This window comes from Brachyhypopomus gauderio, chromosome 12 (genome assembly GCF_052324685.1).
Source record: "Brachyhypopomus gauderio isolate BG-103 chromosome 12, BGAUD_0.2, whole genome shotgun sequence".
NCBI lineage: Eukaryota > Metazoa > Chordata > Actinopteri > Gymnotiformes > Hypopomidae > Brachyhypopomus > Brachyhypopomus gauderio.
Window position 1 is genome coordinate 7,732,646 of NC_135222.1, and position 20,059 is coordinate 7,752,704.

At 49.9% G+C, this 20,059-nt stretch overlaps 1 protein-coding gene across 5 annotated transcripts in view; it reads right to left on the reverse strand.

Moving 5' to 3' along the window:
- LOC143528885 (protein diaphanous homolog 3-like) overlaps nucleotides 1-20,059 on the reverse strand; it is a 285,913-nt gene that overhangs the window by 77,807 nt on the left and 188,047 nt on the right. For 4 of the 5 annotated variants that reach the window (XM_077024807.1, XM_077024808.1, XM_077024806.1 and 1 more), the window contains 2 exons: nucleotides 14,116-14,280; nucleotides 668-803 (listed from right to left, as the gene is read on the reverse strand). In XM_077024807.1, the coding sequence (XP_076880922.1) occupies nucleotides 668-803; nucleotides 14,116-14,280 (301 nt within the window). Of the gene's footprint in view, nucleotides 1-667; nucleotides 804-8,769; nucleotides 9,157-14,115; nucleotides 14,281-20,059 lie in introns of those variants that run through there. The other variant, XM_077024810.1, reaches the window with a different exon arrangement.

Sequence of the window (20,059 nt, forward strand, 5' to 3'; positions counted from 1 at the left end):
ATGCTCCATCGCACCGCCAACACAGAGAAGCAATTTTGTCATTAGTACGAGGGAGCAAGAGGTCATAAGGTCAACAGTGTTTATTTGTATTTTCTAGAGCATACTGAGGCCTAAACATTAGGGGACCAAACTCACTGATATGAAAATAACACACACACAAACTCAAACTCATTCAGATGTTCACATGCATGCATAGCGAACTGTGTATTAGCGTCGAGGAGTGTGTGAGTGTGAGAGAAAACATTGAGAAGTGTGTGTGTGTGAACAATGAGGAGTGTGTGAATATGAGAGCACCGAGGAATGCATGTATTTGTGAGAGAGAACATTGAGGTGTGTGTGTCTGTGGGTGTATTTGTGCGCACATGTGCATGTGTCTATGTGCCTGTGTGTGCAAGTATGTGTGTATGTATGTGTGTGTGTGTGTGTTTGTGAGCGTGTGTGTGTGTGTGTGTGTGAATGTGTGTTTATGTATAAGTGCCTGAAGGTGTGTTTATGTATATGTGCGTGAAGGTGTGTGTGTGAGCGTGTGTGTGTACGTGCGTGTGTGTGTGTACGTGCGTGCGTGCGTGCGTGCGCGTGCAGGTGTGTGTATATGTGCGTGTATATATATGTGTGTGTGTGTGTGTATATATATGTGTGTGTGTGTGTGTGTGTGTATGAGACTCACCTGTGCTAGCCTCCAACAGTCTCCTCTTCCTCTGCTGCCGCTCCCGCCGGGTCTGCTCCGCCTTCTCTCTGGCCACCCTCGCCCGGCGCTGTTTCTCCTCCACCTCCCGCCTCCGCCCGTTCTCCTTCACCGCTTGCTGGGGGGAGACAGACAGCGAAGCGGGGGGGGGGGATATGAAGACAGGAAGAAAATGTGAGATGATACTGATGATGACGGACACCTTTCCAACCCGCACACCCCCCAATCACACCCACGCACTCGCCAGAGCAGGACCAGGACAGCTGCTCACGCACGCTGCGTCCAAGCTGGACAAGAGACGGGTCGAACGCACAGGACACGGGACAAACGGATTTGGAGACAGCGGAGGCAGAAGTATGAAGACGCGGGATGCGGCCGGGACGCTGCGGGACAGGCACACAGATCGGGAGGAGAGGGCAGGAGAAAAGAAGCACGGGAGCCAATCAGGGCGTCCGAGAGAAGGCGGTCTGGACGGGAAGAGGAGAGGAGGAGCAGTCTCATTAGCACACACTCCCTCCCCCTGTCGTTTAGACAGCCAAGGACCACTTCACCACATCTCCAAGAACATCGTAGGGGCTGATACCCCCCCCCCCCCCCCTTTCTTCTTAAGCCATTAGCGGTCTGTAGCTAAAATCTCTAACACCTCTTCTACACAAGATGGGGGACAGTTATCTAGGTGTGAGAACACAGGCAACAAGAAAGATGAGAGGAAAAATACAGCAACCCTGAAAAACATCATTAGGACGCAGTCGCCCCGGCCTTCTGTGTGTGAGCTGCTTTCTAAGCGTCTCCTCCGTCTCTCTCTCTCCCTCTATTAAAACTATCTCTAGGTGCATTCTCAAATAAAGCCTGTGGAGTGGAGAATCACACTCGCGCAAACATAATGGCAGCACTGAGGGGCCGGCAAAAGCAGAGTGTGTTGGGGGTGAGGGGGGGGCAACACACACACACACACACACACACACACACACACACACACACACACACACACACACGAAAAAAGGTGTCGAATAAAATGTGAGTCTTTGTGTTGCACGCTGTTATAAAAAGCTCTTTGGTACAAGTACATGATGTCTGCGTCTGTCGCATCTCCGGTCCTCTTCAGAAAGGCTTCAGAGAGCATAAAAAAAAAAACCAGTGCAGAAAATAAAACCACTGGCCATCGCTGGTTTGTTTTTGCAGTCACATAAGACGACGGCGGTGATGTGCTGTGCTCCACGTGCGGAGTGCTGTGCTGGACACCCATCTGGACCTTCTTGAGCGGTGCGCATGCCGTGGGTCTTATCACGAGCTCCCGCTCCTGTGAAGCACTTCACCACCACACACTCGTCTTCCTCTCAGAGCTGACTGTGGACTGAAGTCTCCTCCAAACGTCTATGGAGAGCGGCCCGGTTATATATGAGCTGCGTGGTTTAAAGGTGCAGAAGTGGGCCCGGCTCCCTTCCCGGGTCTTTTATGAAGCGGGATATATTGGTATTGACATTGTGTGGATGCTGTGTGCCCCGTACGATAATGTTAACGACGCCCGTCCCGGGCGACTCGTGCGGCGTTACTGCCGCGGCCCGACGCTGCCTCACTAAATCCTCGGTCAGGTGTCGGACGGCAGGACAGGCGGCTATAAATCAGCTCAAAGCGGCGTCCCACAAGCCCCTCCTCTGTGTGGGAGGAGCTCTCCCCTCCGCCCCCCTCCCCTACCCTCACACGGTGCCTTCAGCAGAACTAAAGGGCGGATTTGGAGGGTGTGAGGTGTGAACCCACGGCTACCGCACAGACAGCAGGGAAGGGCTGCACCGCACAGCGCTCATGTGCTTCAGAGCGGTTGAGGACCTACGAGGGCAACGCTCCAGGGTCTAAAAGGGGCTTCAGGCTATATACTGATCTGGGGTCTGTATCAGTCACTTATTTGTGAAGTGTCATCACCCTAATGAAATGCATACTGATAATCTATATACTGATCTGAGATCTGTTCCAGTCATTCATTTGGGCAATTTATTTTAGTAAATAAATGCTAAGGTATAATGTATTACGTACTAGCATAAGTAGCATAGTTATTTTCACTAGACCTGCCTTTAGAATTAAATAAAATCAATCAATCAATAGTGAACCAGCTAAAATACAATGACAAATTGGCCCCTCAGAGAGTAGAACTGAACCCTGGATAGTGGCAGTGTCTGGTCCGATTGAAAGGCTGGACAGGGTTGCCTGTGGCAATGGGTGCCCATGGCAACTACCACTCAAACACCAGTAGAGCAGGTTAGGTGTAGCAGAACCAACCAGAACGCACACTGGCCCAGACACCAAGCGAGTGTGCAAGACCACAGAGCCCGGTCCATTTCTCCAAACAGAACCATCCAGAGGCAGCGTGTTCAGGAGGTGAGCCCAGGGAGCCTCCCCCCTCCATCTGTGGAATATTCACGGGGAGGTGTCGGCTGTAATGTGGTGTATAATAATCTGCTGTACTGGAATGTCCGGCGTGTTCCTGTGGGCCCAGTGGGACAGCTCGACACTCCAAGGTACGGTGACGCCCGGCAGCTGTGTGGAGGTACAGCCGACACGCACACGCAGGTCCACCTCGGGACATTCACCCCGGGCTCTGCTAAACCAGCACAGCGGCTGCTGCTGGACCTGGGACGGTCCTGCTCTGCTGGGCGGGTCCCATGTCTGCGTGTGCCCGCGGGCTCTGACAGCCCCACGCAGCTGGGAGAGGAAACGTAATGAAAATACACAGTTTATGTGGTGTCAGAACACACACTGGTCTTCCCCAGTTAACACCACCTATCGACCTTCTGCGGCAATTAATTAGCACGGGCCCAGTTGGAGCACTGGGGGAAGGGGGCGTGTACTGGCTGTGTGTGCTCTCTCTCACACACACACACACACACACACACACACACACACACACACACACACACACACACACACACACACACACACACACACACACACAAGGTGGGGGCCAAATGCAGAAACCAAGAAGGTAAACATGGGGGCGCTTCATATATCAGCTCATTCATATTACACCCCCACACAAAGGGGAAACATTGATTATCAATGTGATATTAAAACTACAGCTAACAATCACAACATCTATTTTTATTTGATGCGCTGATGGTACAAACTCAGAGAAGCCAAATTAAAGTAAGACACAAGGGCACATTTGCTCACATATGTGTCGGTCAGAAACTGTGTGTGTGTGTGTGTGTGTGTGTGTGTGCGTTTGAGATGACTGATGAGTTGTAGAGTGAGTGTGCCGTACATGTAGCTGACCCTGGGGAAAGTGTTGTGACTGCACCATCTATCTCCACCTGAACGGCACCAGAAAGCAATGTGTGTATGCTTGACCCCTCTCTCTCTCTCTCTCTCTCTCACACACACACACACACACACACACACACACACACACCTCTTTCAGTCAAAGTGGCCATATGAAATAACACAACTTTAAGCTTAATCTTGTTTAGATAGATAGATAGATAGATAGATAGATAGATAGATAGATAGATAGATAGATAGATAGATAGATAGATAGATAGATAGATAGATATAGATACATAGATAGACACTTAGATACTTCATTGAGTGTTTCCATTTTCTCTCAAGACTGTATGACTGCTTGAAGAAAACCCGTGGAGACTGTGACCATGACGACGGTCTACACATGCGGCAGTTTGAAGTGAACTGCAAATGTACCTGGGAATTCAGTGGATGCAGAATTGAACTGTTCTAGTTATTGCCAGAGATTTACATTTGTGATATAGTTACTTTTTTGTCAACGTAAGCAGAACAAAGAAATACCTGAAAAGCTCGGTGTTCCAAATCTCGGAGTACCAGTGTTGACGCACATGGGTGCCAAGCTGCAAGTTTTAAAAAGGAAACGTGTGTGGCCAATTTGAATTATACACGTACGTTTAATTGTTCTATTCCAATCTGACAGACTTAACCAGACAGTCCCGCACACCCTCCTCTGCGTGTTAAACGTGACCCAATCGCCCCCATTAGTGTGAACACAGAGAGGTCAGACTCAGGGGTGTTCCTCTGACCAGCCAGCCAGTAAGCGTGTTAAGGTGGAGGCCGTGTGTAAAAGACACAGAACGGGGGGGGAGATGCTGAATTAGGGCTCAGAGCCTTGCGGTTCCACACTCCGCTCTCATTAAAGAGGCCGCGGCGCTCTCTGTCCTTTCTGCCTCCTTCCCAGCTGCAGCAGGGGCTTAATTACCGCGGGCGGTGTGGGCCCTCGTCTTCCCCCGACGCCACAGTCAAGCGCGCCAGCCTGACAGCCTGAGCTGCATTCTGGGACACTGCGGCAGGAGCCACTGAAGCTAATTTCACCAACTCTAATTGCTTTGGCTGCGGGCGGAAGAGCTACTTTTGTTTACATTGACAAACCCTAGCGGTGTGAAACGCGGGCGTCTTCGCTTTCGGCGTCGGAACACGGCGCTCACGCCCGAGCAGACGCCACACCGGGGCCGGACGTCTGCCTGGTGGTCTCGACGCTACAACAGAATGTGTACCGCTGCGTCCAAAAATGATCCTCCGGAGGTGGACAAGGAGTCACTAAATAAATAAACACATACATACATAAATAAATGAGCCTTTCCAATGACCCTCTGACACCAGTGTTTAAAAACAAACAGAACTAAATCACAACGTCGATTTCAACATAAAGCAAGCCAAAGGCCAGGTTCAATACATGGTCCAAAACGCAGTCACCCAGAATGCCATGCAACCCCATGGTGTGGGTGCTGAACAAACATCAATGAGTAGAAGATCAAATCTGTGTCATGGCAGAGGGAGAGACAGAGAGTCTCAATGGGAGGAAGCTGACCAGAACCCAGCAGGGTCCTGTTTGCGCCGGCCAAACACCCCAGTTACAAACAGCAGTAGTCGATGCCCTCGGTCAATGCCATCAGTCTGCAGTCCAGGACTAAAAGAGGCCTCTTTAGCCCGAGTTAATGGCCATTAGCGAGCGGAGACGACGGTAAAGTGTTTAAACAAAGAACAGTCTCCTCATTCACTCACATTCAAAGTAAAGGGCGACGCTAACGTCACATGGCCTCACACAGCGAGCCTGGAAGAGGAGTAAAGAGATTACAGATGCTGCCACCATGTCTTGTGGCAAATGGTCACCAAGTGACTGATCACCCCCCCAATCTCTCTCTCTCTCTCCGTTCCTACTGCACTTTCATCCGCTCGCGTGTTGATTAACCACAGCTAACAGGATTCCTGTCAGCTCAGCGCTCCTGTGGTTCTGATTCCAGCGGATGGGAGCACAGACCACGGAGGGCCGACTCTTCACAGCACACATGCACGAAACCTTCTTCACTACCCAAGAACCTCACCGTGATACATTTGGAGGATATCAACATTTAAAATAGTAATCATAAATTTGGCGGGATTGATTGTAAAGGTGGTTTCCAACCTTGTAAAGGCGATTTCCAACCTTTTTAGAGAATAATGATCGCCCTTTGAAAGCTGAACAAATTAAAGATCTTCCAATATAATGGGATATCAGCATAAATGTGAGGGAAACATGTCCCTCTGGCCTTCAGTAAAAGCTTCACTTTTCTGGTGACCTGGTTAAAACTTTTTGTCCTTCAGCACGCTGAATAAAACCTCGTTCTCTCATTGAGCTGAAGAGCCCGTGTCTGCTCTCCACTGACGTCCTCTCTTCAACCATTTTTTTTCTGAGTCAATTTTGAGGGGAAGTAAAATATCTGATATATGTATAATAGCTCTGCTTAACTAGCAAGCTAATAAGCGCTGAAGCAGAAGTCCACAGCTGTAAATGGCTCATTGGGCTGATACGATCCGCATGGGAGATAGCTAGCTAGCTAACGTTGTGTTCAAAACATCCAATTTCCCTTGGATTACTAGTTTCATTTACTTTAATGTCATCATGCTGCTTAGCTTGCCAGCTAAGTGCTAACATAACAGAATCAAATGTATAATAGTAACAACTGCCTAAGATGTTAGCTATATACCAATACCAACTACTTAGGAATCTAGTTATTTAGCTACGGTTATACTTCCTCCATTGGTTGAGCTTGACTGGCTGATGCAAAAAAGGTGTGCTAAATCAGACAACTGCAATGGAGTAGTCGGGGTGTGTGTGTGTGTGTGTGTGTGTGTGTGTGTGTGTGTGTGTGTGCGCGTGTGTGTGTGTGTGTGCTGGAAGTGATGCAGATTGGCGTTGGCATATTCGAGGAGACGACACCACCCCTACTACGAATCCTCAAACTCAAGGGCATGCTAGTCGTTAGCATATTTGAGATGCTAGCGCCAGAGGCAGTGGTCCTGAAGTCTATGGTTGGATTGAACGCCACACTAATTAAGGTGGGTGAGAGGTGAAGAGAGAGAAAAAGAGGGCAAAAGGGAGGGAGAGGTGGAAAGAGGAGGAAATGGACAAATGTAGAGAGAGAGAGAGAGAGAGAGAGAGAGAGAGAGAGAGCGCAAGCGAGCCAGAGAGGTATGACAGAAATCTAGAGGAAAGAGGAGAGGGAGGGAGAGGCAGAGAGAACAGCATATGGGAGAGACCATGTGAGACCACACTGAACAACCGTCAGCACCCTCCGTTCAACACAGCACAGTCTCTGTACCTCTGCCCGTCTCTGTGCGTGCCAGTCGGGGCACGGCCACCAGCAGGTCGTGATGGCCTCCGGGAGCACCTGAGGACGTGCTCTTCGACCTCGCAAATCACGGGCCACTTTCTGCCCAACAATACCCTCCTTTCTGTGGCGGTGATTTACATGCAAGATTGAATTTGTGGCACTTTCTGGAGCACAGGGTGAGGTGTGAAATCAAATTGGTATTATGTGCCCTGAAAGTCCTTTTTCGTTCACAGTGATTCAGTTTAAACAGTGAGGTCCATTCTGTGGGTAATGCAGCTCTTCACACTCCTCTAATATAAATGCACCATATTTTTGTCTCTTTCTCTCTAATGCTGCAGACAATGTGTTATATTAGGAGGAACCAATAAAGCAGAACAGGAGCCAGAAACCCAGCGGTGAGTGTGTGTGTGTGTGTGTGTGTGTGTGTGTGTGTGTGTGTGTGTGTGTGTGTGTGCGTGCGTGCGTGCGTGCGTGCGTGCGTGCGTGCGTGTGAGTGTGTGTGTGTGTGTGTGTGAGTGTGTGTGTGTGTGTGTGTGTGTGAGTGTGTGTGTGTGAGTGTGTGTGTGTGTGTGTGTGTGTGTGTGTGTGAGTGTGTGTGTGTGTGTGTGTGTGTGTGTGTGTGTGTGTGAGTGTGTGTGTGTGTGTGTGTGTGTGTGTGTGTGTGAGTGTGTGTGTGTGAGTGTGTGTGTGTGTGTGTGTGAGTGTGTGTGTGTGTGTGTGTGAGTGTGTGTGTGTGTGTGTGTGTGTGTGTGTGTGTGTGTGTGTGTGTGTGTGTGCGTGCGTGCGTGCGTGCGTGCGTGTGTCCACCTCTACACCTCTCTAATTAGTTAATGAGAATAATCAGAGCTTGAGATTTAACATGGCCTGCAGTGGAGGAGACAACCACCTTCATCTGTGGCTGGTTTCTCCGCTCTGTTTCGGGAGAGCCTTTCCCCGGTCCCTCTCGGCATGCTGGGAGGTGAAGTGGGTCGCGGTGTAAAGGTTCCTCCCGTCCTGTTCCTTTCTTCGCCACCTCTCCTTTCAGGAATTCAATTATTCACAAAGGCTTCGGCGGCCTGCGGAGAGCCCGCTGCTGCTGTAGCGCAGGACAGATCAACTTTGTCTTGCGGTAAATTTGCTCATTCTTCTAGCCCCTGACTCTCTGGCCTGGCCGTTTATGCAGGCCGTCGTCTGGATTCATGCCTTTTCTTTTCATTAAAGGTCTGTCAGATACAGCGCTGTGGCCTCCCTGTTGTACTTGGGAGGGGGAAAGAGAAAAGGGGAAAAGCAAGGGAGAAGAAAAATGCTGTGTGGGTGTGTGTGAGTGTGTGTGTGTGTGTGGGTGTGTGTGTGTGTGAGTGTGTGCATACAGTACACACACAAACTTCTCAGAGTCAGTGCAATGACTGTTAAAAACAATCTCCATCCAAACAGTTGTTCTGTCACTCAGAAGAGAGAAATGTCTGAATTACAAGTCAGGATAAGATACCTGGATATAATGTTTGTGTGTGTGTTGTGCCTCAGGAAATGATTGAATGTGTAAAAGTCACAGACAGACTGAATGTGTGTGCGCATCACTGATGCCTGTGCATGTGTGTTTGTGTACATTAATGCATGACTGTATCAGGGTGTATGTGTGTGTGTGTGTAGAATGGATTCACAAAGTATTTAGACCCCTTTATATGTTTAACCCACCATTCAACACTTATAATAATGATGAAGAGAAGAGAAATTAATTATAATCCAGAAACACAAATCTTATCCGCAGGAGTATCCAGATGCCTTGCAGAAGCCCATTGGTCAGCAGCAGCAGGTCTCCTTGGATATGCCGGGATTTGGGAAGTATCTCATCCTTCATGGCAGATCGCCCCGAGTTCCATCAGTCTGGATGGTGAACACGTGATTTCATTTCAGGGCCATTTCAGGTCACTGTACAGATGTTCTATGGGCTTCGGGTCTGGGCTTTTGCAGGGCCGTTCAAGGACATTTTGGGGCAAGGAAGCCACTCCGGTGTTATGGCCATATGTTTCGGGTCGTTGTGTTGATAGGTGACCCGTCTGTGAGGTCTCTGCTCGTGAGTGGGAGGTCTTCAGGGATGATACCGTATTGGTTGCCCATTCCTCGGTTGTTACCCGTCTTGCTGTCGATGCTACTGGGAAGCACTGGAGATCTTTCAGAGCGCCTGATGGGATATTTCTTACCTCCCTGCCCGAAGCCTTTCTGGACTAGATGGCCTATTTGGCCAGCCGAGCCGACTCCAGGAAGGTTCAAGGTTGTTCCAGGCTGGCCTTTCCACTGGGAGTGCTATGGTTCTTTATCCCTGATCTGTGCTTAGCCACAGTTTCACCACAGTTGTCCACAAATCGTTCCTTGGACTTCATGGCTTAGTCATTGCTCTGAAAGTGCAGCGTGCGTTGTGAGGTGTGTGCACCTTTCCACACTTGAATCAATTCTTCACACATTCCTGGGATGATTTTAAAACAACCAGCATGCATCTGACCACAATTTGAAGTGTAACAGCAAGGGTCTGAAAAGTTTTTGATTTCAAATCAAAAGTTTCACTTTGTCATAATTTAGAAAGGTGGGTGAAAACGGCAATTACATCCATTCAAAATTTTTTTTTTAAAGTGTTTTTGGGAGTGTGTGTGGTTGTGTGTGTGTGTGCGCTTGTGTAGTGGTGAACCCAGTGTGATGATGTGCTCTGCAGTGATGGGCACACCGACGTGCTGAAGCTAACTCAAGGGACACGCTGCTCTAAGCGTCTGCTCTCAGGAGCTCTGCTTCTGATTCAGCACTGTTCGGTACTAATGAGGCGTGCCATGGCGTAAACCTACAGCAGCCGGGCTCTGCAGTAGCGCCCCCTGCTGGGGTAAGGCAGCACCATCCCCATGCACCAGCCAGACAGCAGGGAAAACCTTTATGTTCTCACCGGTGGGCAAGGACTTTCTTCCCCCCCGACAGCACACAGTTCTCATGCGTCTCCCACTGGTGTAAGGAATAAGACCACATGTTCTAAGGGCAGGGGACGCATTTCACAGGGGTCCACTTTCAGTGGCGCGAGGCGGGAGAGGATTATCATGTATCTCAGGGGTTTTCAGCTGGTTCTGATGGTATCTGGTGGAAGGCCTGCCATCAGTCTGTTCCCAAATTTCACAATTTCCATCATACAATCATTTAAAATAATAAAAGCAATGAGATTCGTCTCATCATCTCCGCAGTCAAGTGGAAAATAACTTTGCATTTCAAATGGCATTTCACAGAGGAGACTGCCTGCACCTCTCTCGTCAGATTACTACGCTGTAGCATTCAGAATTGGAATGAGTGTGTAAGCAGATGAACATGCACCCTCACTAGAACATGTGTACACACACACACACACACACACACACACACACACACACACACACACACACACACACACTCTCCATCTCATTAGTAGCAAAAGAGACCAAAGGCGCAAGAGGGAGAGATGCATTCGGGTGTCACGTGTGTTGTGTTGTCTGAAGCTGAACACGGCGTCTAGGCTGAACACGGCGGCTAGGCTGAATAAGGCTGCTAGGCTGAACACGGCGGCTAGGCTGAACACGGCTGCTAGGCTGAATAAGGCGGCTAGGCTGAATAAGGCTGCTAGGCTGAATAAGGCTGCTAGGCTGAACACGGCGGCTAGGCTGAATAAGGCTGCTAGGCTGAATAAGGCTGCTAGGCTGAACACGGCGGCTAGGCTGAACACGGCGGCTAGGCTGAATAAGGCTGCTAGGCTGAACACGGCGGCTAGGCTGAACACGGCGGCTAGGCTGAACACGGCTGCTAGGCTGAACACGGCGGCTAGGCTGAACACGGCGGCTAGGCTGAACACGGCTGCTAGGCTGAACACGGCGGCTAATCACCCTGCTCCCCCTCTGCCTGCCGCCATACGCACCCCCGAGGTGGCACCGGCAGGAGCTGGTGAAGCCAGGAGAAGCTCTGGGTGGGGTAACTCTGGGTGGGAGCTGAACCACCTATGAACGCAGGGCTAATGAAGAGAGTGTGCTTGTGCAGTGAAGAATAAGACAGAACTGGAAAGAGCACAGTACGCTTCTACAAGTCAACAGTGCAAAACCAGTGCCACACACACACTAGGGCTTTTTTCTCTATACATTTGGATCTCAGATTCCTCGTGGGTTGTTCTAGTCATGAAATGTCTCTTCCCTAGAAGGGCCAGAGTTGAGTGTGGCGTTAGTCAGGGCTTACAAATTTTATCACCAGTAATTAAACGCAACACTGGCTTTTAAAGTAAAAAAAAAAAAAAAAAAAAAACCTTTGAATGTTCTTTGAATTTGTGTTTGAAAATGTTTCTCAGTAATGCTACATTTGAAGAGCGGTGGAGAAGGAATCTGTGTCCCACAGAGTCATATACTTTTATGAGATCACCTAGCACCAGGATTGTTTCACTCTGACACTCTAAAGTGGGCTAACAGGACACCCATTTAGGGTGTACTCACACTAGGCTCTGTGATCCGGGCCCGGGCACGGTTGCCTGCCGAAGCACGGTTCGTTTGGCTAGTGTGAGCGCTCCAACCGTGCCCGGGCCCGGATCAGTTAACCGTGCTCGGGCCCGCTTTGAAGAGGTGGGCCAGGGCACGATTCATGTGGACTCGGGCACGGTTCGCTTCTAGTGTGAGCGCTATCCGTGCCCGGGCCCGCTTGGTGCCTCGTCTGATTGGTTCATTTCGCTGGAACTCAAACATGACATCAGTGATGCGACGCTCACGTTAAAACAGTCATAGCGGCAAAGCGATTAGCAGACAATCGTTGTGTTAAATTATCGATAAATCTGTGCTTGCACCGTGTTTCTGCACTCCAAAAATACAATAAAAAGAGAATCGTGAACTCTATAGTGTTGTGCGAGCGCGCTTTTTTTCCAAATAAAGCGGCGTTGTGATGACGTAAGCGTGCTCGGGCCGGGTTGCTGAAGCGAGTGTGAGTGCAGGCCAGCGGGGGAGTGGGGAGGGGGGATAACCGGGCCCCAGCACGGAACGAGCAAACCGTGCCTAGTGTGAGTACGCCCTTAGACGGTTAGCTAGAGCTGTGAGCCCACGGCCTTATAACGGCAACCCTTCACGTGTTCACGTTCACCAACAGTAAAATGGCATTTTAGCCGTTACCCTTCTAACATTGCTTGTCCCTCAATAATCAGAAATATTTAGTCTCCTTTTTATCTGAAGGACGCATACATGTCTTCTGCCTTTGTGCTTTGTGAGGGAGTGTTAAGGAGAGGGGTCTAGGCCTAGAAGATAATGTAGCGTAAATGTAGCATAACTAGAGTAACTGTAGCATAACTGTAGCACAAGAGTAACTGTAGCGTAAATGTAGCATAACTAGAGTAACTAGTGAAAATGTAGCATAACTAGAGAAACTGTAGCGTAAATATAGCACAACTAGCGTAACTGTAGCATAACTCAGACCCTCCAGAAAGTTGCGATGTTGCGATTTGCAACTTCAAGCAAACCCCGCGAATTCAGGGCGGTGTTGCAACTTCAGCTAATCACCGCAACTTTCCCGCAAATTTGACCAATCACTGATGTCGTCTTGATGTGACGTCGACAAACTCCCGCCTTACTTCCGTATATACGTTCAAGAGGAGCAGACTGAAAGCAGCATGAGCGACGAAAATAACGGCAAAAAGATCGGGAAAAGCAGTATCCCGGTACACTACATGAAAGCGGGGATAAACTGTCCAGATCCGACCCGCGAATTGATTATCTATGGCCCCCTGGATGATATTTAATTACTATTAGAACCGGCCCGCAGGCCACAGCCGCCCGATGGTGTTTTGCACGCACAAACACTACATTCCCCACAATGCAACGGTAACCCGCGAAGTCACTGCAGCGCACACAAGCGGCGAGGGTCTGAGATAAAGTTTATAAGTTTAAACTTTAAACTGAGATAAAGTTTAAAGTCAGAGATAAAGTTTATTTATCTCTGATCCATATCTATGAGTTACTAGTTCGCTCTGGCGCCAACCACTGGCGATCGATCTCGATATAATACTTAATTTGTGTCCATTTTACAGGCCGCCCGGTAACAACTTACGTTCGCTAACCCCGCCCCCCCCCGTCAACAATTAACGTTCGCCACCCCCCCCCCCCCCCCCCAAAAGGTTCAAATCTCACTCCAAGCGATCTTAAACCCTGAATAAATAGGTAAATAGATAATTAAAATGGACTACTAAATAGAGGAAACCATACAACATTTACTCCCTATTGTAATGTACTCACAAAAAAGCAAAAACACACCGCAACTTCCATCGCAATTTTTTTGAAAAACACCCGCAACATCAAACATTTTAGCCCGCAACAATCACAAAAAAGGCCCGCGAAATCCTGGTGGGACTGATAACTAGAGTAACTAGCATAACTAGAGTAACTGTAGCATAACTGTAGCATAAGTAGAGTAACTAGCATAACTAGAGTAACTAGCGTAACTGTAGCATAACTAGCGTAACTGTAGTGTAACTGTAGCATAACTAGAGTACCTGTAGCATAACTGTAGTGTTACTAGAGTAACTAGCATAACTAGAGTACCTGTAGTGTAACTTTGGCATAACTAGAGTACCTGTAGTGTAACTGTAGCATAACTAGAGTAACTGTATCATAACTGTAGTGTAACTCTGAAAAAAATCTCATCTCGTGCTCGTGCTGGAGCACACCGTCAACCTGAGATGCAAAAATCCATCCACCTCTAATGACACCCCTGCACAGACACACACATGTACAGACACACAGCACAGACACACACGTGTTTGTACAGACACACAGCGCAGACACACAGCACAAAGAAACCCAAAGTTCTATTCCGTACCAGGAACATGGCTCTGAAGTTGCTGAGTTCTGTGAAAAGTTCTTCGATAGAGGTCTTCTTGGGGTCAATAGAGAAGTACTCCAGCATGTTGTGATACAGAGTAGTCATGGTATCCTGCATGACGACCAGCTTCTCGTACTGTTCTCTAGCCTGCAAAGAAAAACCGTGAAGCTTGGCAGTTAAGGATTCAAATGGGAGTGAGTGAGTGTGTGTGTGTGTGTGTGTGTGTGTGTGTGTGTGTGTGTGCGCGTGCAACAAAGCATCAATCCTCTGGTGCCAGACTGCAGACTGCATTTCTTGATTCTGGGCTGGAAACCGTAGGAATGATGCTGGTGGTTTGGGAGATTAAATCTCCCAGCGAGCGACTGCTATCATCAGAATGCTATCAGCACCTCCATTTCTCTGTGAAGTAATGTAGCCTACAATACCACAACACGACCACTGAGCGCACAGGCTTACAAACAGAGCTTTGGAGATGCATAGCTAATCATTTTTGTTTTCTGGCGGATGTGGTGCGTTTTACAAATGTTTTTACAGCCAATTAAAGTTCCACAGCACGTGTGCGAGTGTGTGAATACGGAAGCCCATTAGTGAAAACCATACTTCAAACAGCCTGCACAGGCCAAGGAGACGACGGCAACGCTGCTCTGTTCAGCACAAACCTAATGGAAGACAGAGAGGATGAAGCAAGCCATGTTTGAAGCAAACTCACCAGAAAGTGCATTCATCATCCTGGACAACTATATGCAAACATAAATTCCAGCAGCTGTAAAGCTTTACTAAGCTCGCTGCTAACAGGGTCGATTAGCTTAGGGCAGTGTTCCTCTCAGCCTGATGCATTTAACTGCTCCATGATCATTTACAGCAGTTATTAAGCAATATTAGACAAGTTTGAAAGGCAATTGCCCTCATACTGATGGGGCATTTCACACAGACGTGCAAGCGCACACACTCTCACAGACGCATGCGCACACACGGATACACACCCTCACAAATGCACATGCACCTTACTGCACAAGCACGCATGCACACACGAATACACACGCACACAAATGCACACACACCTTCCTGCACAAGCACGCATGCACACTCATACGAACACAATCATGCACATACCTAAATACACCCACTCACACGTGTGTGCACATACACACACACACACTCTCAGAAGAGTGCACGCACACACCCACAGACAGCAGTTTGTTAACTCAGAAAGAGTAATGGCAACACAGCCCTGGCACGGGCGGAGAGAAAGGAGAAAATCTTTGAAGAAGATCAAAGTTTTCCTTTCACAATAGCGAGCAGATAGGTAGTCGTCCACATAAAGGGACAGGCAGCGAGAAATCAATGACCAGCTGAGGAGAGATGAGACGCTCGGTTAGAAACACCCATCTGGCTCCACTGCAGCCAAAATGTCAGAGACCAAAATGTATATTTGTGTTTAGTCACAGCCTATATCCAGAGGAAAAAAACAGCTGAAACAATGCTGGATGAACATACATCAAAACATGAAGCACGCACGCGCACACACACCCACCCCAAACACACACACACACACACACACACACACACACACACACACACACACACACACACACACACACACCCACACACACACCCCAAACACACACCCACCCCAAACACACACACACACACACACACACACACACACCCACCCCAAACACACACACACACACACACACACACACACACATACCCCAAACACAGAGTGATGTGTGTGAAATCCCTATGGTGCCCGATACATCATATACAACTTATTAAAGTGGCTACAGTGAGTGGGCTTTAGTTTTGCATATAAACCACTTTGCCTCAAGTCAAATAAAATATTGACAAACTGTTGCATCTGACTCTCTGGAACAGACGCTGTGTAATAATGTAGGGGGTGTCTGTGCACGCACGTGTGAACCTCAACCAGCTAGCACCACTGGCTTCTCCACACCCTCACCCCAGTCATTCCAGTACGTCTCCAAAGTTAAAGAACAGTCATTTAAAGTCTGAAGAAAGCTTTGTCTAAACTCACGGTGTGGGAAACAGCTCAGGATTAAAAGACAGAAGTTCGAATACTGCCACCAGAAGCTATTTACCTCTTACATCGGAGACATTTTCAAACACTGCCTCTCTAAAACGCCCACACCCCCTCCATCACCCCCTCCATCACCCTCTTCCTCCCTCTCTCTCAAACTTTACTCCAACTTGACACAGACAGGCTGGGTCTAATCCTAGCTGTGAGGTCAGGAAGAGCTGTAAAAAGATTGATTTTTTTTCTTTTCAAGTGTCACTGTTAATATCTTCTGACTTTGATGTTGTCTTAAATAGTAATCCTTTATACTGCTGTGGCCTCACTCAACATGCACTCATGTCTCTAGCATAATAACTGTGGAGTGTGTGTGTGTCTGTGGGCATGTGCGTGTGACTAAGTTGTAAGATGTTACCTCTTAACGAGAGCTTAAGCATGTGTATCAGTGTTAATACACACGCTTAATAGTGTGTGTGTCACACAGATGTGTGCTAGCGGCTGGCGTGCTCTGCTCCACACACACTTCTGTTCCGCTCGTCCGTCACAGCAATGAGGCTATGTGAAGACCATACGCTGTTAACACTGCACACCGCTAACTCCGCACACTAACTCGGTCTTTCCCAGGATCCTGGGCCTGTCTGTCCAGAGCTCTCGCAGACGCATCACTCTGCTCTCCAGTGCTCTCAGCACACGGATGGACCTGCTCTGCTGCTGGACATACACCTTCCTGCTCTGAAGTGGAATTTGGCTGAGTGCTAAATAATGGACACGGGCACAGGCTCTGAGGGGGAGAGAGAGAGGGAGAGAGAGGGAAGGAGAGAGGGAGAGAGAGTGAGGGAGGTTCAGAGGCCGGGCTGAACTGATGAAACGACGGCTGGACCCGGAGCAGGCCGAAGGCAGAGTGGCTTAGACCCGCAGACTGGGAGGAGAGCTGGTGTTTCTTTCACAACTTTACTTTTCACCACGCTGCAGAAGATGGGAGGAGAGACCGCACGGACACTGTGTGTGTGTGTGTGTGTGTGTGTGTGTGTGTGTGTGTGTGTGTGTGTGTGCGCGCGCACGCATGTGTGTGTGTGTGTCTGTTCTCTGTTGACCAAATCCGTCTGCATCTGTTTCAACCACCTTTACAAACACCAGCTCATTGCTGATATGAGGATAGCACTGCAGAATTTACTAATTTATTAAAAAGTGTGTGTGTGTGTGTGTGTGTGTGTGTGTGTGTGTGTGTGTGTGTGTGTGTGTGTGTGCGTCATCCATTCTCTGAAATAAAGGGACGTATGTGGGTGGACAGAGATGATGTTTACAGTGACAGCACTGAGAGATATGGACACTGAGCTACAGTTCAAGAGAGAGAGGAAGAGAGAAGAGGGATGGAGAGAGGGAGCGATAGAAAATAACAGCCTTTTAGAAGAGAAAGGAGAAGAGGCATGTGGGGACGTGTCCAGTCAACATCAGCACTCCCGTCAGCTCATTAGTGAAGGTTAGAAATAGTGACCAGTCATCAGGCACACACACCTCAGCCACTTCCACACACACCCTCGCCACTTCCACACACACGCGCACACACACACACACACACACACACACACACACCCTCACCACTTCCACACACACCCTCGCCGCTTCCACACACACCCTCGCCACTTCCACACACACCCTCGCCACTTCCACACACCCTCGACGTTTCCACACACACCCTCGACGTTTCCACACACACCCTCGACGTTTCCACACACACCCTCGACGTTTCCACACACACCCTCGCCACTTCCACACACACCCTCGCCACTTCCACACACACCCTCGACGTTTCCACACACACCCTCGACGTTTCCACACACACCCTCGACGTTTCCACACACACCCTCGCCGTTTCCACACACACCCTCGCCGTTTTCACACACACCCTCGCCACTTCCACACACACCCTCGCCACTTCCACACACACCCTCGCCACTTCCACACACACCCTCGACACTTCCACACACACCCTCACCGTTTCCACACACACCCTCACCGTTTCCACACACACCCTCACCGTTTCCACACACACCCTCACCGTTTCCACACACACCCTCGACACTTCCACACAGACCCTCGACACTTCCACACACACCCTCGACACTTCCACACACACCCTCACCACTTCCACACACACCCTCGACACTTCCACACACACCCTCACCGCTTCCACACACACCCTCACCGCTTCCACACACATCCTCACCGTTTCCACACACACCCTCGACGTTTCCACACACACCCTCGACGTTTCCACACACACCCTCGACGTTTCCACACACACCCTCGCCGTTTCCACACACACCCTCGCCGTTTTCACACACACCCTCGCCACTTCCACACACACCCTCGCCACTTCCACACACACCCTCGCCACTTCCACACACACCCTCGACACTTCCACACACACCCTCACCGTTTCCACACACACCCTCACCGTTTCCACACACACCCTCGACACTTCCACACACACCCTCACCGTTTCCACACACACCCTCACCGTTTCCACACACACCCTCACCGTTTCCACACACACCCTCACCGTTTCCACACACACCCTCGACACTTCCACACACACCCTCGACACTTCCACACACACCCTCGACACTTCCACACACACCCTCGACACTTCCACACACACCCTCGACACTTCCACACACACCCTCACCACTTCCACACACACCCTCGCCACTTCCACACACACCCTCACCACTTCCACACACACCCTCGACACTTCCACACACACCCTCGCCACTTCCACACACACCCTCACCACTTCCACACACACCCTCACCGTTTCCACACACACCCTCGCCACTTCCACACACACCATCACCGCTTCCACACAGACCCTCTACACTTCCACACACACCCTCGACACTTCCACACACACCCTCTACACTTCCACACACACCCTCGCCACTTCCACACACACCCTCGCCACTTCCACACACACCCTCGCCACTTCCACACACACCCTCGACGTTTCCACACACACCCTCGACGTTTCCACACACACCCTCACCGTTTCCACACACACCCTCGCCACTTCCACACACACCCTCGCCACTTCCACACACACCCTCACCACTTCCACACACACACCCTCGACGTTTCCACACACACCCTCGACGTTTCCACACACACCCTCACCGTTTCCACACACACCCTCGCCACTTCCACACACACCCTCGCCACTTCCACACACACCCTCACCACTTCCACACACACCCTCGACGTTTCCACACACACCCTCGACGTTTCCACACACACCCTCGACGTTTCCACACACACCCTCGACGTTTCCACACACACCCTCGACGACACCCTCGCCGTTTCCACACACACCCTCGCCGTTTCCACACACACCCTCGCCACTTCCACACACACCCTCGCCACTTCCACACACACCCTCGCCACTTCCACACACACCCTCGACACTTCCACACACACCCTCGACACTTCCACACACACCCTCACCACTTCCACACACACCCTCACCACTTCCACACACACCCTCACCACTTCCACACACACCCTCACCGTTTCCACACACACCCTCGCCACTTCCACACACACCATCACCGCTTCCACACAGACCCTCTACACTTCCACACACACCCTCGACACTTCCACACACACCCTCTACACACACCCTCGCCACTTCCACACACACCCTCACCGTTTCCACACACACCCTCACCGTTTCCACACACACCCTCACCACTTCCACACACACCCTCACCACTTCCACACACACCCTCACCACTTCCACACACACCCTCGCCACTTCCACACACACCCTCGCCACTTCCACACACACCACACACACCCTCACCACTTCCACACACACCCTCACCACTTCCACACACACCACACACACCC